General features: G+C 55.0%; 2 protein-coding genes across 3 annotated transcripts; one reads left to right on the top strand and one right to left on the bottom strand.

Moving 5' to 3' along the window:
- The first annotated feature begins 2,708 nt into the window (after positions 1-2,708).
- On the top strand, positions 2,709-22,878 carry ARHGAP4 (Rho GTPase activating protein 4). Of its 2 annotated transcripts, none has more exons than XM_066356993.1 (22): positions 2,709-2,851; positions 7,748-7,952; positions 8,135-8,297; positions 8,531-8,593; positions 8,845-9,033; positions 9,697-9,825; positions 9,906-10,127; positions 16,807-16,908; positions 17,063-17,254; positions 17,344-17,428; positions 17,705-17,732; positions 17,987-18,089; positions 18,656-18,716; positions 18,797-18,874; positions 18,949-19,083; positions 19,190-19,295; positions 19,393-19,626; positions 19,718-19,791; positions 19,881-20,070; positions 20,261-20,350; positions 20,663-20,756; positions 22,308-22,878. In XM_066356993.1, the coding sequence occupies exons 1-22, from the start codon at positions 2,785-2,787 to the stop codon at positions 22,539-22,541; spliced, it is 2,844 nt and encodes a 947-aa protein (XP_066213090.1). In that variant the 5' UTR covers positions 2,709-2,784; the 3' UTR covers positions 22,542-22,878. The 2 variants fall into 2 exon arrangements, with proteins under 2 accessions (XP_066213090.1, XP_066213089.1); XM_066356992.1 differs by having other exon boundaries at positions 19,863-20,070.
- Positions 22,879-23,207: 329 nt separating this feature from the next.
- AVPR2 (arginine vasopressin receptor 2) lies at positions 23,208-25,754 on the bottom strand. The gene is made up of 4 exons (XM_066356703.1): positions 25,708-25,754; positions 25,131-25,184; positions 23,933-24,817; positions 23,208-23,753 (listed from the first exon to the last, which is right to left on the bottom strand). Exons 2-4 carry the CDS (start codon positions 25,147-25,149, stop codon positions 23,548-23,550), a joined length of 1,110 nt encoding a protein of 369 aa, XP_066212800.1. The 5' UTR covers positions 25,150-25,184; positions 25,708-25,754; the 3' UTR covers positions 23,208-23,547.
- Between the last annotated feature and the right edge of the window lie 300 nt (positions 25,755-26,054).

The following is a 26,054-nucleotide window of genomic DNA, read 5'->3' as shown; positions in this document are numbered from 1 at the left end:
CACTTGCTCGCTGGTTTTGGTGACACTATTCTAATTGGTTCAAGTTATGAGCTCCGTGGTTGAAGTCGGAGACGTACGTTCACTCCGCCCTCCGTGCCTGGCGTCCGTCCCTTCCGGCTCGCAACCGGCGGCGGGCTTTGTTCCCAGGCTCCGATTGGTCCGGCGGTGGCGGAAGTTAGGGATAGCGTCCTGGCACCGGGCCAGGGCCAAGCCGCGGAGCTGGCGGGAGGGAGCTGATGGAGCCTTTCGTGGTCCCATGTGGCGCCCGTTTTCCGCCCTTTGCCCTCGGTGCCCTGGGTCCCTGGCGGCCTGTTGACACTCGGCCGCCCCCAAGTGGTTGGGTTTCCTGGGCGGAGGTGGGACCTGTCGGGGGAAGGAGGGGAAGCTGCAAGCCCGACTACTCCTGGGGTCCAGCACTTTCCCCGCCTGTGTGGGAGGGGCCACTTCCATTACAGTGAACCGAACCGTGGCAGGAAGGCTGATGGAAGAAAAGGCTCCCTTACACCCTCACCTTGTGGCTGGGATAGCTCCAGGGATGTCAACCCTGCCCCCCCCCCCCGAACCCATACACTGGAGTGAATAATGTACCTCACTGTTGAACTTCTGGAAAGCTGATTTGTAGGAAAAATAGGTGGGGTCTCACTGCCCAATTCATGTTCTCATCTATTCTTGCTCTGCTGTGGACTGCTTGTAACACTCTCCTTGTTGATCTCATCTCTCCTCTGGCCTGTCATCCACACTCAGACCCAGTGTACACTCCACTCATCAACAGGTTAAGCAAGGTTCCAGAGATCTGGTCGTTGACTAATACGGAATAATGGGATTTTGGATTCTTTGGGAACAATGGAGCTGAGGATAGAGCAAGTGCTAAGCCCTTAAATGCCAAACAAGTGTCCTAAAAGTCAGGGTTAGTTCCTTGAGGCTTTAAAGCAGCGGCTGAAGGGGAGCATCACCTCAGTGTTTCTGGAGTAAGAAAAAGACTGAGGAGAGCCCTGGCTTGGTTAGAGCGTTGTTCAGATACGCCAACGTTGCGGGTTCGATTACTGGTCAGGGTACATACAAGAATCAACCAATGAATGCTTAAGTGGAACAACAAATCACAGAAAGATGTTTCTCTCTCAAAAGAAAAAAAATAAGGACATTTGACAGTAGGGGATGAAGTGAGTTCATCAGCAGTTTCCTGTGGCCTTGAGCCCTGTTTCAGGCCTTGTTGGGCAGGTGAGGGACTTTTGGGGATCATTCAGGGCTTGGATGGAGAAAAGGAGGCAAGGTGTGTGTGGGTTAGCTGGTGAGGGGCATGGGTTCCTGACACAGGAGCAGTTTGAGGGTGGGTGCAGGCTGTGGGAAGGGGCAGGAGGCTCGCTCCCTGCCTTGTTGAAGGATTCGAACAGTCGATACAGCTGAGACCAGCTACTGGAAGCCCAGGTCCTGGGCCTGCTGGCGTCTGGCCAGCTCCCAGGCCTTCCATCCAGACCCTGAGGACACATAGCGTCCTAGAGAAGGCCTTTGCTTTGGTACTGAGGTGGGGCTGGGGGGCGCAGCAAGCTGAGGAGGTGTTTTCCCCTTCTGGGTAAGAGAATTGCTTATAGTTGAAAGGCAGGAAGTATCTGCACAGCCTGCCCTCCCTCCTGAAGAGCTGCAGGTCTAGATCGCGTGTGCTCACATGTGTACAGAGTCTGACTTTGACATCGATGCACGCAAAGGCCTGGATCACTCGCACTAGTGCCTGCAGGTCTGCTTCCTTGGGCCTAAGCCTAGCTGCCTCACTCCTCTACCACCATCTAGACTCCAGAAATTTCCCTCCCACTCAACTGAAGACAGTTGTATAGTCTGGCTTGTCATCTGCCACCTGCATCTTGCCTTCCCAATTTACAGGAGAAAAGCTGTTACCCTGTGACTGAGTTGGTAGAGAGAGGTGGAAGGAAACTACAGTACCCTTGGATAAGGGAGGTCCTCAGATTTGTCCCCAGGCTTGCGAAGGCCTTGCTCTGAGGGAGCAAGAAGAAGGCTATGCCCCTACCCCCAGGCCTAGGACAGGACAGGTGCAGGCTGCTGGGGAAAGGAGACAGAAGAGTTTCTTCCGGTAGCAGGAAGTGGTAACCACCTATGGGGAAATGAGGCTTGTTCCTCCCTATGGGGTGGAGCAGAAGGGGAACCTTAGGTGAATATTGCTCCCACTCTTACAAGGGGGCCTGGAGGGAACAACTGTTGAGGTTGTGTTCACTGGCGCTGACCTTCGTTCCTACTCTGGGAACTTCTCACCCTTTTCTCCGGGTTCCTTGCACTGATCTCTCAGGGCTGTGACTTAGAAAGGGTGGGCCCCATCTGATGTCTTGAGGATCTGGGGATTCCAGGGCTTGGAGCAGCTATGGTGTCCCTGTGTACTGGCATTGAAGGCCAATGGCCATGCTGTGAAGGATGCTGTCTGACAGCCTTCCAGGGGTGAGGGGACTGTGGCCAGAGAGTGCCAGTTTGCTGGGTACCTTGGGCCTCTGACACTAATCCTGGTTGCTTGGCCAGAGAGCTTTGGGCACGAGGCAGCCCAACTTTGGCCCAGCGCCCACGGGAGGGGAGGCAAGGCAAGGCTCCAGCGCAGTAGGACCCCTACAAGAGTCCCTCCTGGGCAGTGCCGGGTCTTGGTCGCCCCGCCCCTGGACCGCGTTGGGGGCGGAGCGGGGCGTGGCTGGTGCAGGGTGCTGGCTACGGAACCCTAGGTCCCAGCGCCTGGCCGGCTCACGGCCGCGTGGGAGCAGCGGGCCTCGTCGGCGCCGCTGCTCGGCTACCATGGCCGCGCACGGGAAGCTGCGCCGGGAGCGGGGGTTGCAGGCCGAGTATGAGGTGCAAGTAAAAGGTGAGAGGGCGCTGGGCTCTTCCGGTCCGGTTCCCTGCGGAGAACTCAAGGCTGTGGGGGAGCCCCAAAAGCCCCCCCCCTCTGGCCCAGGGCTAGCTATCCTCCCCCAGCGAGTTGGGGTGTTGGAGGAGCGAGCCGCTTCTTTGTACCCCTTTGGCCTTAACCGCCTCGCTGTCCCTCTCTCCTTTCCCCCTTCCTTCCCTCCTTCCCTCCTCCATACATCCATCACTTCCTTTCTTTGGACTCCCTCCCCTCCTTGGTTCTCCAGGCACCTCACCCCAAGAAGCCCGAGGAGAGAAAGGGGTCGCTGGGTGCAACAAGGTGACCCCCCCCCCAGAAAGTGGCATTCTAGCCAAAATGAGATTGAACCCCTTGCCTTTGCTGAGGGGGGGCCGGGTAAGGTAGTCCCTGTGCCTAGGTGGATGTATTAGTGATGGCTTTGTCTTTAAACCACTTCAGTCCTTGTAGCCCACTCCCTTTGCCCTCCCTTGGGCGCTGAGGTGGATCCGAGCTAAGGGCCGCTGTCTCTGGGTCAAGCTAGCGCAGTGAATCTTGGCCTGAGAGATTCCACAGGGCCAGCCTCACAGCCTTCTGAAGAATAGAACTTTGGGCGCTGATAAAAACTCTGTGCAAATTGCATGCAAATCAGCTTTGTAAATTCTTAGTCGACAACTTCTGCGGTTTTATTTAGGGTGTGGTAACTCTTGCAAAGGAAAGAAAGTAGCATCCAAGCACCAGCATTTTGGGGCCATGTTGCCCAGTGTCTTTAGATATGTGACCCCCATAGGTCATTTTCAGTCGCTCTGTTTACCGATGGTAAAAAGTGAAGCTCAGAGGAGCAGTGACTTGCTCATGGTCACACAGCACTAGAGCGCCTAAGGAGGTAGAATGAAATGACCCTTGAATTTCCTTACAACCCAGAGATGCAGGTTCCAATGTAATTATCAATGCAAACAATTTACCCAAAGTATGCTTTAGCTGTCCCCATCTGAGAGAGAAGCGGCCTGCCACCCAGAGCAGCCTGAGGCAATGGCCCAGAGTGAGCCAGCTCTCCAAGCCTCATTTTCAGCATTTCTCCGATGGAGACAGTGATTCCCATCCAGCTTCCCCGAAATGTCAAGAGGCTGAAGGACTTTGGAAACTCTCCAGTCAGCAAATATGGGTCAGTTAATTTACACTGAAAATTTGGCAATTTGAGTAAGGCTGTCTATAAGATGTGCCTTACCTGCTCTGGCCCTCCAGTTATTTTAGTTTCTGTTCCCTGACCCCCATCCCTGCCACCACCAAAAGAAACTTCCTACCATGCTAGAAAACGGGACCACTGTCCTGACACCCTAAATTCTGAAAGGTCAGCATAGTCGTGGTTGGGAGGCCATCTTCTCTTCTGCTTTGCTTGTCAGCAGAAATGAGACCTAGGCCTTCCTCACAGGAAGTGCTGGTGGGGCCCAAGCATAGTGGATTCCATCCTTCCTTATGGCAGATGTTTTGCATGCGTCTATTCTGTCCCAGGCCCTGATAGTACAGTGCTGAGTAAAAGAGATCAAGTTCCTGCATGCCCTCCCATGGCTCAGAGACATCTAGTAAACAAGGCATCATGGTTTCTTCTTTCTTTCTTTCTTTCTTTCCTCTCTTTCTTTTCTCTTTCCCTTCCTTCCTTCCTTCCTTCCATCCATCTTTTTCTTTCTTTTCTTTTCTCTTCTTTTTTCTTTCTTTTCCTCCCTCCCTCCCTCCCTCTCTTTGTTTCTTAATTTCTTTTTTTCATTTTTATAATTTTAATTCTTTGTGTTTACATGGATTCAAGTGTCCTACTGAATATAACTCTTTCTTAATTTCTTTCTTTCTTTTTTCTTTCTATTAATTTTATAGAGAGAGAGGAAGGGAAAGAGAAACATTGATTTGTTATTGCACTTATTTATGCATTCATTGGTTGATTCTTGTATGTGCCCTGATGGGGGGTTGAACCCACAACCTTGGCTTATCAGCATAATGTTCTAGGCAACTGAGCTACCCGGCCAGGGCCACAGTTTCAATTATAATGCTAACCACTGTAAAGGGAAAGCCCGGATGTCAAGAAAGCAGTGGGAAGAGAGCCAGTCCTGGTTTGGAGAGAGGTCAGGAAGGGTTCTCTGATGCATGCATCTGAGCTGAGATCTGAGAAATGGACAGAAACACAGCCTGGAGGCTGGGGCTAGACACCAGCTCTTTGTGCTTAGACAGCGCTTATTCACAAGTCTCCTACGTGACACCAGCCAGTGCACATGTCTGGATCCTGACTAAGGCATGGCTGCCCGAAGAATACAGGAAACAGTCTGGCGGCTGCTCCATTCAGCACTATTTAATTGTCCTCAGGGAGCTGTTGCTCCTGGAAGGTGGGGCAGATGCCACAGGAAGGTGAGGTGCGCTGGGATGTCTCAGACGTTTCTTAGAATGAAATGAAATTTACTCTTATTTTTAAAATGTAGCCTGACCGGGTGGTGGCGCAGTGGATAGAGCGTCGAACTGGGATGCAAAAGACCCAGGTTCGAGACCCTGAGGTCGCTAGCTTGAGCAAGGGCTCATCTGGTTTGAGCAAAAGCTCACCAGCTTGAGCCCAAGGTCGCTGGCTCGAGCAAGGGGTTACTCGGTCTGCTGAAGGCCCGCGGTCAAGGCACATATGAGAAAGCAATCAATAAACAATTAAGGTGTTGCAACGCGCAAAGAAAAACTAATGATTGATGCTTTTCATCTCTCCGTTTCCTGTCTGTCTATCCCTGTCTATCCCTCTCTCAGACTCTCTCTCTGTCTCTGTAAAAAAAAAAAAAAAAAAAAAAGGTTACTGTGATTCAGAGGAGACTCACCTGATTGCAAGTGACGTAGAACCCACTCCACCTGGCCTGTGGAGCTGAGAGCCGCTGGCGCCTGGCCTCAGGTGATACAGTATAAGGACACTGCACTGCTTGGTTCTGCCTTGTTCTCCATTGCCTTCAATGTCAAGAACCCCTTCCCCAGGCTTTCTTTTATGCAGCTTGACCCCTCGGTTGAAAAAGAGCACCTATTCAGTAATTCTAGTGAAAGTGTGAGGACTTTGGCTCATCACCGATCTAATGGTGGATGGGGTGGAGTGGCCAAGGGACTGGTTATGCATGCAGCCACATCTGGGGCACCTAGAGTCGGGGACAGGGACCCAGCGGCTGAGAACAGATAAGGGGTGTTCTCCAAAGGAAGATCAGAGTTGGAGATGGGGATGCCTGGCAGGCAGAACTTACTGAGGCTGCCCTACACTCCACAATCCCTGGGAAGTCACTGGTGGCACAGAAATCCAAATGGCGCCAGACTGAGCGGTCTACAGTGGAGTCTCCTCAAACAGCCAGCCTCAGTCCTGCCACTTTACACAGCCTCCCAGGTTGGCTCCCTGGTCTGAGCCCTTACTGTCTTTTGCCTAGACTGGTGCAGTAGCTGCTAACTGGGCTGGGCACTTCCCTCTGTCACTTGACCTCCTCCTGGGCTCGCTGTGGTCACCCAAGGGGACTGTGGCCGCTCTCTCCCTTGGCCTCAGCCAGAGTCTCCTGGACCAGGGGCCCTGTGCCTTCTGCCCCCACTGGATTCTCAGACTCCCTCACTTCCCCTGGCACAGTTGACTCCCGCCACACTGGCTCCAGCCACCTTCAGTGTTCCTTCTTTTTGAACACTCTTCCCCCAGATATCCCCACGGCCCCTCCATCACTCCCTTCAGCTCTCTGCTCCAGTGTCACGTGTTCCTAACCATGCTCCTCTAAAATACCCTACCCAATCCCCCTGCTCTGATCTGTTCACTGACTGTCCCCCCCCCCCATTCCCATCTCAGCACCATGAGGGCAGGTACTTGGTCAACCTTCTTTGCCACTATCTCTTTGTCTAGACTCTAGAATGTGCCCGGCACAGACTGGGTATTTAATCAACATTCTGCCAAACGAATAAAATAAATCAATTACTGTAATGTCCTTCCCTAAGTACATGGGCAGAGATTAGTAAGTGGGTGACTTGCTTGCGAGAAGCCAAGACAGCGACTTACCCACGAACCCCAGTGCTCTCCTAGGCACGCAGTGGGTGGCACAAATGTTTGCAGTGGTTGCTTAAGATTCTCATTCAGGCGGTTCTTTGCTTTAGGTCTGTGTGGGGAAAGCAGCGTTGCCCAATCAAACCAGTGATAAGGTGTCAAAAGCTAGCAGTGTAGGGGCCCTCGGTGTGGCTCTATCTGCTGTGAGGTGGGGCTGGTGGGTGATCAGGAGTGGGAACTGGGGACAGAAAACAGGCCAGCTTCCTCAGTCCCTTCACTTGTCAGTCCTGACCAGCTCTCCCTGGGCGCTGGCCTTCAGCATGGGCCTGCCCTTTGCCACGGGTTCGCTGCATGTTTGGCAGAGTGCCGCAGCCACCTTGCCCCTGTGCAGCCCTGTGTGTCTCTGTTTGCAGGGAGGCTGCTCTGCCTTTTGTCCTGGGCGCCTGAGGGGCAGGAAGTGGCAGGGGAAGCAATTCGGGGGCTTTCCAGGAACCGGCGAGTTATGGGAAGCCTAAGTGAAAGGTGCCTGGCAGAGAATAGGGCGAGATGGGGCTAGGGCAGCTAGCCCTGTTCTCATCGTCACACTGGCTCACAGCCTCCTGGATCTGCCACCTCCCTTCCACCCTCGGGGCTTTGCATGGCTCTCCCCTCTCCCTGAAACAGCCTTCCCATTCCTTTTCAACCGGTTGAGCCTGCCTGGTTCCCTTTAGTCTCAGCCCAGAGGTCCCTTTCCTCAGGACTGCCTGGGGCCCAGCTGGGCGGTTGAACCAGAACTCCTCCCTGGGGGCAGGCCTCCCCTTCTGTCCTCCACCCCGGAGCCCTGACCCTCAGGGAGGACAGGACGGCCTGCCGCCCGGGCCTGAGCCTCCGTTTCCCCACAGAGATGCGCTGGCAGCTGAGCGAGCAGTTGCGCTGCCTGGAGCTGCAGGGCGAGCTGCGGCGGGAGCTGCTGCAGGAGCTGGCCGAGTTCATGCGGCGCCGGGCCGAGGTGGAGCTAGAGTACTCCCGCGGCCTGGACAAGCTGGCTGAGCGCTTCTCCGGCCGGGGAGGCCGCCTGGGAGGCAGCCGCGAGCACCAAAGCTTCCGGTAGGTGCCTCGTTGACAGGGCGCCTCCCTTCCAAGTACTACCCAGGCCCGACCGTGCTTAGCTTCCGAGTTCAGATGAGATCAGGCACATTTCAGGGCGGTGTGGCCGGAGACCCTGTTGACAGAATGGCTGCGGCAGGGCCCGAGCCCGGCCCCTAGCCTGAGTGCCCCTCTGCCCCCAGGAAGGAGCCGTCCCTCCTGTCATCCTTGCACTGCTGGGCCGTGTTGCTGCAGCAGACGCGGCAGCAGAGCCGGGAGAGCGCAGCCCTCAGCGAGGTGCTGGCCGGGCCCCTGGCCCAGCGCCTGAGTCACATTGCGGAGGATGTGGGGCGCATAGTCAAGAAGGTAAGGTTCTCATCCTGGGGAGAGGTGGTGTGGACGGCCTCACGTCTCTCAAGGGCAGCCTGTAGGTCCTCAGTCCAGAGGCATAAGGGCTGGCCAGGTGAAGGAAGCCAGATGGGTGTCGGGTAGGGAAAACTGGGGGGAGCCTGAAGTGCCAAGCTGAGGTGCGGTGACCACCCAGGACAGCAGTGGGTGCTGCACTGGGGCAGTGATTCGGTCACACTTCCCCTCCCCAGAGTAAGGATCTGGAGCAACAGCTGCAGGAGGAGCTACTGGAGGTGGTGTCAGAGCTTCAGACGGTAAGGATGCCAATCAGAGGGAAACTATCACATTACATCTTGCCAAGTCAGGCTCAAGGAGGAGGATTGGGCGACCGCAAGCACGGCCCTTTCTCCCTGCTCTGGGCACAGGCTGGGTGGGCTAGGTGCTCAGGTGGGATCGCCTGACTCTCAGGTCCGAGTCCCAAGTGGGCCGGGAGGAGGTGAGCGAGGACTGGCCGTAGCCTTGGCCTTCAGCAAGGCTGCCCGGCCTTGGGCGGGCCTCCCTGCAGGCCAAGAAGACGTACCAGGTGTACCACACGGAGAGCGTGAATGCCGAGGCCAAGCTCCGGGAAGCAGAGCGGCAGGAGGAGAAGCGGGCTGGTCGGAGTGCTGCCGCCGCCACAGCCACCGCCTCCACCCCTGAGGCGGGGCCCCTCCGCAAAACCTCCCTCAAGAAGGGGTCACGGCTAGTGGAGAAGGTGGGCCTGGAGGCTATGGCTCCCGCTTTGTTCCTTGGAGTCCCCGGCCCTCACCGGGTGGTGCATGAAGAGGGAAGGCAGGGCTGGGGAGGTCTGGGTGAACCGCAGACCTCTGGCAAGGCTACAGGGGAGGGGCTGGTCCTGGTCAGCCCTGTTGGCTCTGGAGGGCTCCCCACGTCGGGGTGGAACAGAGAGGTCGGGAGGACAGCAGCTGTCTCTCGTGCTCCTGGCTGTTTCCTCCCCAGCAGAGCTGGTGTGAAGAGAGCTGTGGTACTGCCGAGCCGGAGGGCCTTGCCACCCACCCTTTTTGCCTCATACAGTGCTGTAAGGTTTCAGAGGAGGGAGAGGACACTAGAATGGGTGATGTGCAGGGATGGAAAGCATTTGAAATGGGCCCTGCAGAGGATGAAGAGGTTGAGGGTGGCAGAAATCCCAGGATATGGGGGTGCCAAGCCTAGAGAAGCCGAGGCAGAACTGGGGTTGCCAGCCCAAGACGAGGTTTTGTGCACAGCAGGGTGGGGTGGGTGAGCACATTAGGACTTCTGGCCGTGCTGTTTGAGGGACCTGTGGGATTTTTGGACTGTCTACATGGAGAGGGCAGGGGAGAAAGATGGGAGGCTGGCCAAGTAGATGACCCTGGTGTACTTGTGTGGTCTTGAGCAGCGCCAGGCCAAGTTCTTGGAGCACAAACTCAAGTGCACGAAGGCACGCAACGAGTACCTGCTCAACCTGGCCAGTGTCAACGCTGCTGTCAGCAACTACTACTTGCATGACGTCTTGGACCTCATGGACGTGAGTGCTGGTGAACAGGTGGGGGGCCGGTGCCCAGTGCACTGGGGCCCCCCCAAGCCGTGTCTTTGCTTTCTCCTCAGTGCTGTGACACTGGGTTCCACCTGGCCCTGGGGCAGGTGCTCCGGAGCTACGCGGCTGCTGAGAGCCGCACCCAAGCATCCCAAATGCAGGGCCTGGGCAGCCTGGAAGAAGCGGTGGAGGCCCTGGATCCTCCCGGGGACAAAGCCAAGGTGCTAGAGGTGCACGCAGTTGCCTTCTGTCCCCCGCTGCGCTTTGACTACCAGCCCCACGAGGGGGATGAGGTGAGGGTCACTGCCCCTGTCCCTTAATGTCCCCAGCATCAATGCCAAAGGCTTCGTGTTAACCTGCCCTTCAGGTAAGTCAACGAATTTCACTCTGCTAAGGAGTTGAAACTCCTGAATGCAGCTTATTTTTCAGACCCTCATTCAATGGCCTTGAGTTAAATGAGGTCTCCCCACTTGCATTTGAAGCAAACAAACTTCTGCAGCTTATTACAGTTCAAGCAGCGAATGAACCCCCCCCCCCCGCCCACAACAGCAAACACAGCAGAAACGTCTCCAATGTTGACACCAGGTGGTAGGTGGACAGCTGTCCAAATACTCTTTTTCCAACTGTTATGTATGTGTTAGACATCTCACAACACAAACTTAGAGGGAAATAAACCATATAAGCAGTAAAATATAACTAGGCATCTTTTTGCTTGTCTCTGAGCTGTTTTCTCCTTTACCAGTTCATCGTAATGGGTATTCCATATAGACTGGGGATTACATAGAGCTTTTAGTTATTTTATCTGTATTTTGACCAAAATAATAGTTGCAAAAGTCAAGGTTACTCAAGGTTTATAATGACACACAGCAGTTTTCTGACTAACCCTTTCTGTTCCCGATTCCCACTCCCAGAAACAGCCACTTCCCAGTCTTGTAGCTGCTGCTCTGAGCTTCCTTCTGTGTGTTTGAACCATGCAGCAGGCTGCTAGTTGCTTTGCAGCTTTCCGTAGGCTCTCCTGACTGCCTTCCATGGATGACCCGGGCTCAGCCCCGTCACTGTAATAGTCTTCCTGGAATAGTCCTCTCGGTCCTGTCCACCACACCAGGCAGTCTGTGCACTCCCTCTTCTTGTCAGAGCCCTGCCCTGGAGCGTGTCTGAAAATGTCTGTATTCTGTCCTTAAAATTGATTGGCAGTTTAGCTGGATAGAGTTCAAGGTGGAAGATCATTTTCCTTTCAGTATTGTAGGTGAGAAGTCCAGTGTCATTCTTATTTCTGAACCTTTGTGGGTAGCCTGTAATTTTTCTCCATGAAGCTTTCAAGAGAAAGCCCCCTTTGTTGTAAAATTTTATGGTGCTATGCTTTGGGGACTCTTATTCACAATGCTGAGCAAACAGTGGGCTTTGTCAGTCTGGAAAGTTGTGTCCTTAGGTCATTTCTTTGATAATTTCCTCCCCTTGATTTTTTTTTTCTTTCAAGAATTCTTGCCTGACCAGGCGGTGGCACAGTGGATAGAGTGTCTGCCTGTGACACTAAGGACCCGGTTCGAAACCCTGAGGTCGCTGGCTTGAATGTGGGCTCACCAGCTTGAGTGTGGGATCATAGACATGACCTCAAGGTTGCTGGCTTGAGCCCAAGGTTGTTGGCTTAAGCAAGGGGTCACTGGCTCAGCTGGAGCCCCCTCCCCTTATCAAGGCACATATGAGAAAGCAATCAATGAACAACTAAAGTGCCGCAACTATGAGTTGATGCTTCTCATCTCTCTCCCTTCCTGTCTGTCTGTTCCTATCTGTCCCTCTCTCTCTCACACACTAAAAAAAAAAAAGAAAAAAAATTATGGATGAAACTAGAGGGTATTCTGTTAAGTGAAAAAGCCAGACTGAGAGATAAATACCATATGATTTCACTCATATGTGAAATCTAAAGAACAAAATAAATGAATAGACAACAGAAATAGACTCATAGGTGCAGAGAACAAACTGAAAATTGCCAGATGTGATGGGGGTTGGGGGACTGGGTGTAAAGGGTGAAGGGACTGAGAAGTACAGATTAGTAGTTTCAAAATAGTCACGGGGATGTAGAGTACAGCACAGGGAGTATAGTTAATAATATTGTAATAACTATGCACGGGGCCAGGTGGGGACTGGAATTATCAGGGGAGATCACTTCGTAAAGTATATGATTGTCCAACCACTATGCTGTACACCTGAAACTAACGTAAAATAATATTAACGTCAACTGTAATTGAAAGATAAAATAAAAAAGGTGCCTTGTAATTAAATGTTGGACCTCATGGGTTGATTCTCTAATTTTCTTATCTTTTCTCTTTTCTATTTCCATTTCATGCCTTTTAATTATGCTTTCTTAGAGATTTCTTCAACTACTTCTTCCAACTCCTTGTTGAATTTATAAAACATTTACTTTCATACTTTGTGTTTCCTTTTTTAATTGAATCAATTGGGGTGACACTGGTTAACAAAATTATATAGGTTTCAGGTGCACAATTCTATAACATATCTTTTCATACTTTTTGCTTCTAAGAGTTCTGTTTTGTTTTCCAAATTCCTGTTTAAAATAACTCTTTGTTCTTGTTTCATGAATATAATATTTTCTCAAATCTTTCTGAAATGTTTGTTTTTGTTTTCTCAATATTTTTCTGTTTTCTTGCAGTATTTTTATTTTTAAAAAGTTTTTTTAACGTCTTTTTTTAAAATAATTTTTTAAAGACTTTATTCAATTTTTTTCAGAGAGGAGAGAGAGAGAGAGAGAGAGAGAGAGAGAAAGAGAGAGAGAGAAGGAGAAGGAGCAGGAAGCATCAACTCCCATAAGTGCTTTGACCAGGCAAGCCCAGGGTTCGAACCGGCGACCTCAGTGTTCCAGGTTGAAGCTTTATCCCACTGCGCCACCACAAGTCTCTTGCAGTATTTTTAAAAAGCTTGCTTTGATCTGTGTCTTCCATTTGAGAGCTTACCTGAGATGGCTGACACAGACATCAGTTCATATTTAAGAGGATGCATGGAGAAGGGAATTAGATATGTGATGTGCATGAGCAGAGATGGCCAGCAGTGCCCTTCCCCAATGTGGCTGGGTAGGGACTCAGATCATCGCTGCAATGGAGACCCGCACCTTGGGGAACCAGGGAGACGCGTCTCAAGAAGAGGGTGCTAGGAAAAACTCTAGGACTTGAACAAGAATCCAGGGAAAGGGAGTTGGGGCAGGGGTTTGACTCTGGTTTGGACACTGTCAGGAAGCGGGGGTAATTCTGACTACGTGTCTTAATAAATCTTATCTAGAAGGCGTGGCGAGGGCTGAAGGCAGCCTAAAGCTGTCGTCGGTGAGGAAGCAGCAGTCACTCGTGAGCTGAGTCAGGGCGATTTGCTTATTTTTGTGGCTTGACTGTTTTTGTTTTTGTACTCAGACATGATACAAGGTGGTCTTGTATTTGTCTTCACCTGTCATGGTCACAGAGGGGCCTTGTCTGATGCTGATGCTCTCTGACATTCCTTCTGTTCAGTGGGACAGCACCAAGATCCAGCTGTGAGGAGCCTGGGCAGCTCCAGATGGCAGCGGCTCCTTCGCTCTTTGCCATCAGTCGCAAGTTTCGTCTCCTTCTTCAGCTGTGACTAGTGTCCCTGAGTCCAGAAGTCCTCTGATTTATCCTTTCTAGAAAGTAAATCTTTGGCTTTCTCTTAATTGTGTGGGTTTATGACAGTGTAGGTCTTCTAATGTCAGTGCTCCCTATGGCCTGAATAGACTTGATTTTTAATCATTGTGGTAAAATATGCATGAGATTTTAAGTGTACAGTTCAGTGGCATTAAGCACATTAACCACGACCACCATCCCATCTCCAGAACTTTTTCATCTTCCAAACTGAAACTCTGTCCCCATTAGACACTTAACCCCGCATTCCCCTCCCCCAGCCTCTGGCACCAACTGTCCTCCTCTCTGTCTCTGTGATTCTGACTCCTCTAGGACCTCATACAAGTGGTATCATACACTATTTGTCTTTTTGTGACTGGTTTAGTTCACTTGGCATAATTATCCTCAGATCATTCAGGTTGAAAATTGTATGAGAATTTTCTTTCTAAGGCTGAATAATATTTAATTGCATGGATAAACAATGTTTTGTTTATCTATTTCTCCACCGATGGACACTCAGGTTACTTCCACCTTTTTTTTTTTTAAATTTTATTTATTATTATTATTATTTTTTACAGAGACAGAGAGAGAGAGTCAGAGAGAGGGATAGACAGGGACAGACAGGAAAGGAGAGAGATGAGAAGCATCAATCATCAGTTTTTGTTGCGCGTTGCGACACCTTAGTTGTTCATTGATTGCTTTCTCATATGTGCCTTGACCGTGGGCCTTCAGGAGAGCGAGTAACCCTTTGCTGGAGCCAGTGACCTTGGGTCCAAGCTGGTGAGCTTTTGCTCAAACCAGATGAGCCCGTGCTCAAGCTGGTAACCTCGGGATCTCGAACCTGGGTCCTTCCTCATCCCAGTCCAACGCTCTATCCACTGCGCCACCGCCTGGTCAGGCACTTCCACCTTTTGACTGTGAATACTGCTGCTGTGAATACGAGCGTACAAATATTTCTTCGAGACCCTGCTTCCCATTCTTTTGGGTAGATACCCAGAGGTGGAATTGTCAGATCATCTGACAAATCTATGAGTAAATTTTTGAGGAACCGTGGTACCGTTATCTAGATAGACTTTTTTTTTTTTTATGAGGGACAGGAAGGGAGAGAGATGAGAAACATAAACTTGTAGTTGCAGCATTTTAGTTGCTCATTGGTTACTTCTCATACGTGCCTTGACCTGGGGGCTCCAGCTGAGCCAGTGACCCCTTGCTCAAGCCAGCGACCTTGGGGTCATATCTGTGATCCTGCGCTCAAACTGGCAACCCCGCGCTTAAGGTGGTGAGCCCGTGTTCAAGCTGGTGACCTCGGGGTTTCAAACCTGGGTCCTCGGCGTCCCAGGTCAATGCTCTGTCCACTGTGTCACCGCCAGTCAGGCCCCTAGATGGACTTTTAGCCAGCCCTGGTTTCTCTGCCCCCTGCACCTGGGAGGAACCCACTGCTTCCATCTTCTGAGCTTTTCTGGGTTCAGTGGCCTGCTTTGGCTGGCTTCTTCCTGGCTTTATGGAGTCAGGTACACCAGTCTTCATCTTCCACAAGTCTGTTGACATCTCTTGTGTGCTGTTATCTCTCTCCTCCCCTCTGCCTGGTGTCCTTGTGACTTGCACCTTCATGCATCCTTTTATGGTGGGGCTTGGGGAAACAGAGAGCAGAACCTGTTTAGCCTGCCATGGGTAAGTGAGGTCCTCACTGCATTTTAACTTGATGTCAGAGTATCTAGATGTTTACATCTTCAAAAGAGAGGAATTCTTCACTTCCTAAAGCTTTCTCCTCCCACCCTCTCCTCCTTTGCCCATGGAAATCTGTTTCTGCCTGATTAGAGTGAGCAGTTTTTCAGCCCTCTGCTCTCCCCAATTGATGTCTAGCTTCGTGTTCTCTTTTCTGTATCAGACCCCAGCAGTCCTGACCATTTAAAAATAATAATAGACTGCCTTATTTTTTATTTTTTTACAGGGACAGAGAGAGGGATAGATAGGGACAGACAGACAGGAATGGAGAGAGATGAGAAGCATCAATCATCAATTTTTCATTGTGACACCTTAGTTGTTCATTGATTGCTTTCTCATATGTGCCTTGACCGCCAGCCTTCAGCAGACCGAGTAACCCCTTGCTGGAGCCAGCGACCTTGGGTTCAAGCTGGTGGGCTTTTGCTCAAACCAGATGAGCCCTCACTCCAGCTGGCGACCTCGGGGTCTTGAACCTGGGTCCTCTGCATCCCAGTCCGATGCTCTAGCCACTGTGCCACTGTGCCTGGTTAGGCTAGACTGCCTTATTGAGGTTTAAGTCACATACTATGTAATTCACCAATTTAAGGTGTACAATTCAGTGGCTTTTACATTGTTAAGAGTTGTGCAACCATCACCACTATCCAAATTCAAAACATGCGCCTGACCAAGTGGTGGCACAGTGGATAGCGCGTCGACCTGGGATGCTGAAGACCCAGGTTCGAAACCACAAGGTCACTCACTGCCTTAAGCTCGAGCTCATCCAGCTTGAGCACAGGGTTGCCGGCTTCAGCATGGGATCGTAGACATGACCCCATGGTTGCTGGTTTGAGCCCAGAGGTCTCTGGCTTGAATAAGGGATCGCTGGCTCGGCTGGAACCCCCCTGCCCCAGATCAAGGCATATATGAGAAGCAATCAGTGAGCAACTAAGGTGCCACAACTGTGAGTTGATGGTTCTCATCTTGCTCCCTTCCTTTTGTCCCTGTCTGTCCTCTCTCTCTCAAAACAAACAAAAAACCCCAATAAAAACACATTTAAAATATGCTCACTCAAAAAAGAAACCCTAGCAGTCACTCCCACCCCCACCCCCCCAGCTCCTGGCACCCACTAATCTAGTTTCTGTCTTTATGGATTTGCTTCTTCTGGACATTTTATGTAAATAGATTCATACAATATATGGCCTTTTGTGTCTGGCTTTTTTCACTCAACAGAATGTCTTCAAGGTTCACATACATTGTAGCATGGGTCAGTCAGGACTTCATTCATTTTCGTGGCCGAATAATATTGTGTTGTGTGGGTGTAACACACTTGCCTATCCATTCACAGCTGTTGAACACCTGGGTGGCTGCTACCTTAGGGCTATTACGAGTGTGTGCACAAGCCTGAGTGTGAATTGTTGTGCTCCTTTCTCTTGGGGCAGTGCCCTTGGCATTGTTCAGAGCCAGATGTATGAAGCAGCAAAGCCTGGTGGCCCTGTACATCAGGCAGAGGAACTGTGCTGAGTTCTCTCGGGCCCCAGAGACCTCAGTGCCCGCTGCCCAGCTCCACTCTCACGTCTGAGCTCTCTGTCTTCAGGCGTGGCCCTCATTCCTTGGACGCTGCCCTTTTCAGGTGGCTGAGATCCGGGTTGAGGTGGAGCTGCGGGATGAGATTCTGCCCAGAGCCCAGAATATCCAGAGTCGCCTGGACCGGCAGACCATAGAAACAGAGGAGGTATGAGTGGCCTGGTCTCGAGTATGGGACAGGGACTTGGAGACACAGAGCCAGGTGGCCATGGCATCCCTTTCTCCTTCCTTTAGCGTTGAACTCCCTGTCGCTTGCTTGTTCCCCACGTCTTCCTACCCTGGACTATCTGTCTCTTCCCCAGGTGAACAAGACACTGAAGGCCACACTGCAGGCCCTGCTGGAGGTGGTGGCATTGGAAGAGGGGGAGGTGCTTGACTCCTTCCAGGCCAGTCCCTCCACTGAGTCCCTCAAGTCTACCAGCTCGGACCCAGGCGCTCGGCAGGCTGGCCGGAGGCGGGGCCAGCAGCAGGAGACCGAGACCTTCTACATCATGGTGGGGAGGGCCTGGAAGGGAGGCGGGTGGAGGAGAGGGAGGGCCCCGAGCTGGGACTAAGACTTCGGGCTCTCTGGGGGGCTTCCCAGAAGCTCCAGGAGTACCTGAGTGGACGGAGCATCCTTGCCAAGCTGCAGGCCAAGCACGAGAAACTGCAGGAGGCCATCCAGCGAGGTGGGCCCCACTCCTGGCCCCTTAGTCCCTTCCACTCCACCCCCAAGGCCAGGAGCGGCACCTGGCCTTGGCTCTCCTGCCTTGGGATCCCACCCAGCCCATGCTCCTCTCTGCCCAGAGAGGCAGGTCAGTGAGAAGGAAGTAACGCAGCGAGGGTCCTGGTCGCTGTTGCCCCCTTGACCCTTCTACCGCCCTTGGGCTTCAGGCTGCACCTTTCTGTCTGCGGTACACTGAGGTCCTGGCCTCAGAGGCACACCAACATTTTCTGTTCCCCAGGTGACAAGGAGGAGCAGGAGGTGTCTTGGTGAGTCCTTTGTGGAGGGCTGGTTTGTTTCGAGGAGTCGGGGCTCTGCAGCGGGTCAGGCTGTGATGTCCCCACCTCCCTTCTCTTTGGAGCCTAACTCTGTTGCTCATTCCTCTGAGGCCTCAATTTCCCACCTAGCTCAGTGAGTTCTGGAATAACGTGCGAGCTCCAGGGCCCTGTTTGGTTGGGCTGGGAGGTGGGGCATCCTATTCTCCATGCCTGCAACCCTCAGACCCAGCTCCCATCCACCACAGGCCCCAATACACACAGAGAAAATTCCAGAAGAGCCACCACCCCCGCCCCAGCTCCCAGTATAACCAGAAGCTCTTCGGGGGAGACATGGAGAAGTTTATCCAGGTACTTGCTTTGTCTCGCACTCCCATCTAAATGCAACCCCCCCACACACACACTCTGGGCCACCTCTGTGGGCTGGCTGCCTGTGACCCCAGTGTCCTTCGTTTCCAATGACTGGCCACCCACCTTCCTGGGTGGGCCTTTGCCAGTCTTCTACTGATCAAGGGGAATGTCCTTAACTAGTAGCAGAAAGCTTCAGGCAGCAGCTATATTTGCTATGATGTGATTCTATATTTGCTAGGATGTGATTCTGTATGTACACATTTAAAAGTCAACAGACTTTTCAATGAACAAATTTGAGTTTTGCAATGCTACTTAATTTGACATCAACATACAGAATTGTATTACACATTTTCACATGCTAGCAAAGAACAGTTAGCAACTAAAATGTATGGCTCTGTGTAAAATGGCGTCAGGACATCAGACACTTGGGAGTGAGTCTTGCAGGCTGCATGCCAGGCCTCGTTGCCAATAAGAACGCATTGTTAAGAGAAAATAAAAGCGAGCAAATGACAAGGTGGGACTTGCTGAGTCCAGAGAGATGTGACCAACACCTTCTCTGTCCCCAGAGCTCAGGCCAGCCCATCCCTCTGGTGGTGGAGAGCTGTGTCCGCTTCATTAACCTCAATGGTAAGCCTGGCACCCAGCACCTGGCACCCATGTAGAGGGCTGGGGAGAGTCCTCGGTGCCCACTGGCTCTGTCTCTGTAGGCCTGCAGCACGAGGGCATCTTTCGAGTGTCGGGAGCCCAGCCCCGGGTCACAGAGATTCGCGAAGCCTTCGAGAGAGGTGGGGACAGGTGGGGTGGGGGCGGGGCTAGCTAGAATGGGTGTGATAGCCTCATTGCCCTGTGATATCCTCAGGGGAGGACCCACTGATGGAAGGCTGCACGGCCCACGACCTGGACTCGGTGGCAGGGGTGCTGAAGCTCTACTTTCGAAGCCTGGAACCCTCACTCTTCCCCCAAGACCTGTTTGGAGAGCTTTTGGCTTCTGCCCGTGAGGCTGGGGCCTGAGGCTGGTCAAGCGGGAGGGGCCGACCCCCAGTGACTGTGATCACACTCATGTGCTTTTTTCCTCTCTGGGGTGGTGAACTTGGCCACAGAGCTGGAGGCCATGGAAGAGCGGGTGGAGCAGGTGAACCGCCTTCTGGCGCAGCTGCCGGGACCCGTGCTTGTGGTGTTGCGTTACCTCTTCACCTTCCTCAACCAGTGAGTGCTTCTCGGGGGGCACGGATGACTGATGTGAGGGTGTGGAGGGGACACTGGGCAGGGAGTTCCCTGCTTGTGACCCACATGTGCCCCCCAGCCTGGCCCAGTACAGCGATGAGAACATGATGGACCCGTACAACCTGGCTGTGTGCTTCGGGCCGACGCTGCTGCCCGTGCCCGCCGGGCAGGACCCCGTGGCCTTGCAGGGCCAGGTGAACCAGCTGGTGCAGACGCTCATCATGCAGCCCACGCGGGTTTTCCCACCCCTGACGGTACTGCCAGGTCCTGTCTACGAGAAGTGCATGACGCCGCCTTCTGCCAGCTGCCTGGGGTATGCTTTGGGTGCTGCCCGGGGTGGGGGGATTCCGGCCGAGGGGAGCCCCCTCAACCACTCACCCTCTTCACTCTGCTCTGGACTTTAGAGACACGCAGGTGGAGGGCCTGGCAGGGGAGACTGAGCCAGAGCTGGAAGCTGGGATCCCAGCCCAGGAGGATGGTGAGGGTGTTGGGAAGGAAGACCCCACCCTGTCCCTGCCCTGAGTGCCCACTCCACACTCCCCCATTCAGACCCCATCTTCTCCCCAGTCCTGGAAGGCGTCGTGGAGGCTGTGGCCTGCTTTGACTACAAGGGCCGCACGGCCCAAGAGCTGACCTTCGAGCGTGGGGACGTGCTGCGGCTGCATGAGCGGGCCTCGGACGACTGGTGGCGGGGCGAGCTTGCGGGCACGGGCACCCGGGGACTCATCCCCCACCAGTACATCACCCTGCCCGCAGGGTGAGTGAGCGCCCTGTGCTGCCCGGAGCTCCCTGCAGCCTCCCTTCCACCCAGGCCCTGGCCCTCCCCTCCCCCAAGTCACGGGGTCTGGAGGCGTTCTGCGGGCCTTTCCGACCTATTCTGGCCCGCATGAAGGCACAAAGCCTGCTGGCCCCAGCACCCTGACCAGGCCATCTCTTTCTGAGCCCAGAACAGAGAAGCACACGCCGGGCCAGGCGCTGCAGGCTGTGGGGGAGCTGCCCAGCAGTCCGGAGGGCTTGGCTTCAGAGTTTGTCCATCGGTGAGCAAGAGAAACGCGGCTCCTCAGGAAGACCCCTTCTGGTGGCTCGCTTACCCAGCCTCACCTGAGTGGCTGCTCTGGGGGCCAGGCTGCAGGGGCTGGGGTCAGGTTTCAGACAAATGTGGAAGGGCCAGGTGGGGGAGAGTTGTCCAGGTGAAGGGTGTAAAGGAAGACAGAATGGACCCTCTGGGCCAGCCTGGCTTTTTCCTTGGCCACACCCTGAGATAGGAAGAGCCACTGCCAGGTTAGTGCAGGGACTTCCCAGCCCCCTCACCCCCACCCCCCACCTGGCTCACTGTCCGTGCCCTGCAGGTCAGAGCCATGCACCCCACCTGGGGCCCCTTCTGGGCACAGACGGCCCTGCTTGGTCCCAGCCTCCCCAGAACAACATGTGGAGATGGATAAGGTGAGAATGGGGACTGGCTGAGCGGCAGGTGGGGCGGGGGCTCTCCCCTGGGGGGGGGTCTCTTCCTCCCCTTAGGAACCAAATTCTTCCCTCCTGAGGTTTGAGTCTGCGCTTCCTGGCCTCAGACAGGCTGGCTGAGCCCAACCCAGGGAGGGCCAAGCCAGCGAGGATGTTAGTGTAAGGGAATAGGGGGACTTGGAGGCTCATGCATTTGGGCTTCATGGTTGGTTCTTGAGTGGGAAGTGGCAAGTTGTATGAGTGAGGGGCTATCCAGAAAGCTTCAAGGCCGGAATCTAGAGCCAGTCTAGGTGACAGGTGCTAACATGGTAGGAACTTGGTGGGCCAGGGAGGAGGAAAAGGACAGATGAAGAAGAGGCCGGATGGCCCTGGCCGGTTGGCTCAGCGGTAGAGCGTCGGCCTGGCGTGCGGGGGACCCGGGTTCGATTCCCAGCCAGGGCACATAGGAGAAGCGCCCATTTGCTTCTCCACCCCCACCCCCTCCTTCCTCCCTGTCTCTCTCTTCCCCTCCCGCAGCCAAGGCTCCATTGGAGCAAAGATGGCCCGGGCGCTGGGGATGGCTCCTTGGCCTCTGCCCCAGGCGCTAGAGTGGCTCTGGTCGCTGCAGAGCGACGCCCCGGAGGGGCAGAGCATCGCCCCCTGGTGGGCGTGCTGGGTGGATCCCGGTCGGGCGCATGCGGGAGTCTGTCTGACTGTCTCTCCCAGTCAGAAAAAAAAAAAAAATACAAAAAAAAAAAAAGAAGAGGCCGGAGGAGGGTGACTGGCTGGGAAGCCGGGCAGCACAGTGGTTCTCTCAAGGGGAGAGAGTGGGTGCCGGCGGGGCCCTGACAAGGTGGGAAGCCCAGGAAGACCTGGCTCCCTACTGTCTGATGGGCCCATCTCACCCACCTGATGGGCGGTCACTGCTCCCAGCTGAGACAGGCCCTGGGCCCAAGGAGAGAACTCAAGAGCATGTTGTAGCCGGGGTGTGGCCCTGTGGCCAGTCCTGGGAACCGGGACGGGGGACAGGGGGTGAGTTTGCCCACCAGGTGGTGGTGGTGGGCAGGGCAGCTGAGAGAACCTCGGGGAGGCAGGCAGCAGGTAGGGCAGGTGGGATGCAGATGGATGCTGACCTGGTAAGTCCTACATACTGGTGGCCCCTGAGGTCACGTGGGAGACCTCAGCCAGGGAGGGAGTGAGCATGAGAAAGTGAGGGACAGTCGAGACTCAGCCAGAGGTGCCCCCACTTCAAGGCTGGGTTGAAAATCGCTGCTCCCAAAGGAGATCATGACAGTCACAGCAAAAGTGGTAGGAAGGAAACTGGGAAGAGGAGGAAGGACAGCAGCTGCGGGCCCGCAGAGAGGAAGGGCCTGGTGGCAGGCTGGTGGCAGCGGACTGTTTTTGGCGTGGGGAGTTCTGGTGGAGGCTTGGGCAGCAGCAGGAGGAGAGCGTCACTGTGGGGGGAGCTGTCAGCACACTGACCCGGGGTTGGGGGTAGTGGTTGGGCGGTGGGGGCCACTCCTACCAGATGCCTTCCTCTCACCTCTCTGCCAGGCTGTGGCCCAGACCATGGACTCGGTGTTTAAGGAGCTCTTGGGAAAGACTGCTGTCCGCCAGGGCCTCAGGCCAGCATCCTCCAGCTCTCCCAGCCCGGGGCCCCGCAGCCCGAAGCCTCTAGGCAGCAATCGCCTGGGCAAGAACAAAGGTTTCTCCCGCGGCTCTGGGGCCCCGGCTTCACCCTCATCACCGCATCCCCAGGGCCTGGACTCGCCTCTCAAGCCACACTGAGGTGCTGCCGGCTCCTCAGCAGAACCCCCTCACCTAGGGCGGGGGTCACTGCGAGCACTGAGCGCCTGCTCTTGATCCTCCGCAGAGAGGACGTGGCTGCCCACACAGGGTCCTGCCTGCCCCGGCCCTGCCTACGCCCCGTTAGGAGGCAGCTGGAGAGGGAGGCCGGAGCAGGCCTTTCCCCAGCTTTTCTGAGGGCTCATCAGTGGTTGTTGGGTGGTTGGTGCCCTTGCTCAGATGAGCATGCTTACCGATGCCCAGGCCCTTCTCTGCCTCAGCTGAGGGTGTGAGCTGGCAGGGGTTGGCAGGCACTGGCAGCCATTCATAAAGACTTATTCATTAACTCCCCCCATGAGCCAGTTCTCTTGTCTTGGGCGACTGGGCAGGTGGGTACAGGGCCACCCCCCTGCCATCCTCACTGCTTGAGGCCAGATAATGGCACTCTGCAAAGATGGCAGGGTGGGCAGTTGAAACAGCTTCTGCTGGGAAGAGGGGGGAACCTTGGCACAGGGCTGTGTGGGTTGGGAACTTGTGGGATTGAAGGGTCAGTCACCTGCTTCGTGGGTTCCAGAGTCATACACATGTCTGGGTATCCGGAGGAGTGGGCTGAGAATGTCTTTCTATGCCACCTTCACACCCAAGCCTGATCCAGGGACACTCACTGGGTGGAAAATGAGTTGCCACTTTTATTATTCTGGAGAGGAAGGAGGGCAGAAGGGTACTAGAGCTGTGAAGAAACGAAGGTCCCCTGGCCTTACCCCCTTTCTTTCCTCCTGGGTTCCCTGGGACCTCCATGTCATGGGCAGGCATGGACCAGGGTGGGAACTACGAGCCACTGCCGTGCTGCCACAGCCCCTTTCCATACCCGGCAAGGAGCTGACCTGGGCGCCTCACAATCTGGAGCCAGTTTCCAGTGGCCCCTTCTCTCCCAGTGCATCCCAGGGCCAGCCCCTGGCAGGCAGCTGAGCTTTGTGGAGCCTCTGGAGGGAAAGCGCCCCCTGGCTTCTCAGGAGGAAGTGTCCTTGGCCAGGAAGGAGCTGGCAGTGGCGCAGGACTCCTCTTGGGGCCCCAGGTTGGGTGGGGCGCGCTTCCGAGCGCAGCAGAGCAGGCCGCGCAGCTCTGAGGACACACTGCTGCTGAAGGAGGCATAGATCCAGGGGTTGGTACAACTGTTGAGGCTGGACAACAACATGAGCAGCACAAAAGGGGGCCCTGTGTAGACGGAAGAGAAGAGCTGGGGCCGAGTGTGCTCAGGCACGGGTGCATCCCCATGTGCCTGCTGGGGACTGGCCAGCCCACGGCTGGTTATGTGTGTGTGTGGAGGGGTAATAGAGGTGCGAATGCAGCCAAACCCAAGTGCTCCCCGTAGCCCTAGCCACAGCCACACCCACCTTCCAGAGGTGCCTCAGGGTCCCACGCTGCCCACAGTTGCACAAGGAAGAAGGGCGCCCAGCACAACACGTAGACGATTACAATCACCAGTGTCATCCTCACGGTCTTGGCCATGGCTGCCGACACAGGAGCTCCTTCACCAGGACTGCCCGACCGGCGCCCTCCTCGGCACCCCCCAGCCCTCTCTGCTGGCCCTGGCACCAGGCTGGCATGAATCTCCCGGAAGATGAGCACCTGACAGGCAGCGATGCCCAGGGCAGGTGCCACAAACACCATGAGGGCAATCCAGGTGACATAAGCACGGAGGCCCCAGGGTTCGGCAAAGCGGGCCCAGCAGTCAAAGACTCCGCTGCCATCTCCCACATCACGCCGGGCAAAGATGAATAGCTGGGGCAGGCTGAAAAGGAGGGAGAAGGCCCAGGCCACCAATACCGGCCTGTTCCAGTGAGCCCCACCTCCATGGCGGTACGCCAGCATGGGGCGGCAGATAGCACGGTGGCGGTCCAACGTCATTGCCAGGATCATGTAGGAGGAGGCATACATGCCCACCATCTGCAGGTACTTGACAGCCCGGCACAAGGCATCGGGCCCTTGGAAGCGGTCGGTGGCATCCCAGGCCAGCTGGGGCAGCACTTGGAACAGAGCCACAGCCAGGTCAGCCAGGCACAAGTGGCCGATGAAGACATGCATAGGTGCCCAGCGGCCGCGCCGGCCCCGCCGCATTAGAGCTCCCAGCACCAAGCCATTGCTCAGGGACACAGCCACAAAGACTATGGAAAGCAGGGCCAGCTCCGCCTGGGCTAGCAGCTGGTCCCGGGTGTCCACAGGCTTCTCCTTGCTGCTGTTGCCAGTTGGGAGAGGTCGAGAGAAGAGTTGAGGCACAGCTGGGCAAGAATGGGGGGAGAGAGCCGAGTTAGGCAGTGTGCTCTGCAGGGGACCAGAGGACCCAAGGAGGTTCCAACTGGACAGACAAAGCCAGGAACCCGGACCTTCTGCTTCCCTTCCACCAGCAGAGCACACATGGTTCCCTCTCTACCAGGGCAGCCCCATGGGCAGCCTGGAGAGAAGGATGAAAGAGTCTCTGAATGAGGGGCTTCTTGCTCTCATCCAACCCCACTCCAGCCAACCCCGCTCGCTCGGCCCACTTGGCTCATCCTGCTTGGGGGAGAGGGAGGGATCCAGTGACTAGAACCTTACCAGAGGTGGTAGAAGCCATGAGCGCAGTGGGGCTGGGGCGGGCGTCCTGAGCGCCTGGAGGAGATAGAGTGGTGAGTTCAACCTCCCATCCAGAGGGGCAGCCCCCTTGCCCACAGACTCTGGACAGAGGCCCTCAGAGAGGTGCCCAGGTGGCGGAATGTCTGTGTGTGTGGTGGGGAGGGGTGGGGTTTTCAGCCTGTGCATACAGCTGTGTGTATGCATGCACGTGTGTGTTTTCCAGTGACCAGGCCCTGGGGTTCGTGTGTGTGTGTTTGTCCGCTTGTGTTTTCTAGCGAACAGGAGCTGGGGGTACACCCTTAGCTCAATCAAGGTTGGTAAAATCTGGCCCCACTGAGCAGGCATGGACCTCGGAACCCAGCTATGTTCTTCCCAGGGCTGGGCAGGGGAAGATAGAGGGACAATCAAACAGATGGATAAACCGAGCCTAGGACCCACCTAGGCAGCTCACAAAAACCCAAGGCCTTGCCCTAACAGAGGCCAAGAGAGGGGCCAAGGGAGGGTTGGGGACTGGGTGGGAAGGGCCAACATGCTCCCGGGGCCCTTTGCAGCCCCTTACCTGGCTGGGCTTCTGGGTTCCTGAGAAGTTGGGCAGCAGCAGGCTCAAAGGCGTCCCAGGAGTTCAGATCAGCTCTCCATCGCCCGCCCCGCCCCAACCCAGCCTCTGGGAGTGACCTGCCCAGGAGGGGACTTCCTCCCCCCTCCCCCAGGCGCCTCCCCTGGCCTCCTGCCTGTGGCACCGGGAAGGAGTGCTTCCCTTCCTGCCCCCAGCCCCTCCCAGGTCTGTCCCTAAGACTCCTTTCCCCCCCACTCCATTCCTGAGGGCCCTGAGGCTGGGCTCCAGCTTGGCCCAGCTGCGACCGATTGCCAGGTCGGCTACCCACCCCCTCACCGTGCCTGCCTGCT

Source organism: Saccopteryx leptura, chromosome X (genome assembly GCF_036850995.1).
Source record: "Saccopteryx leptura isolate mSacLep1 chromosome X, mSacLep1_pri_phased_curated, whole genome shotgun sequence".
Lineage (NCBI taxonomy): Eukaryota > Metazoa > Chordata > Mammalia > Chiroptera > Emballonuridae > Saccopteryx > Saccopteryx leptura.
This window is presented reverse-complemented; position numbering and strand designations above follow the sequence as displayed.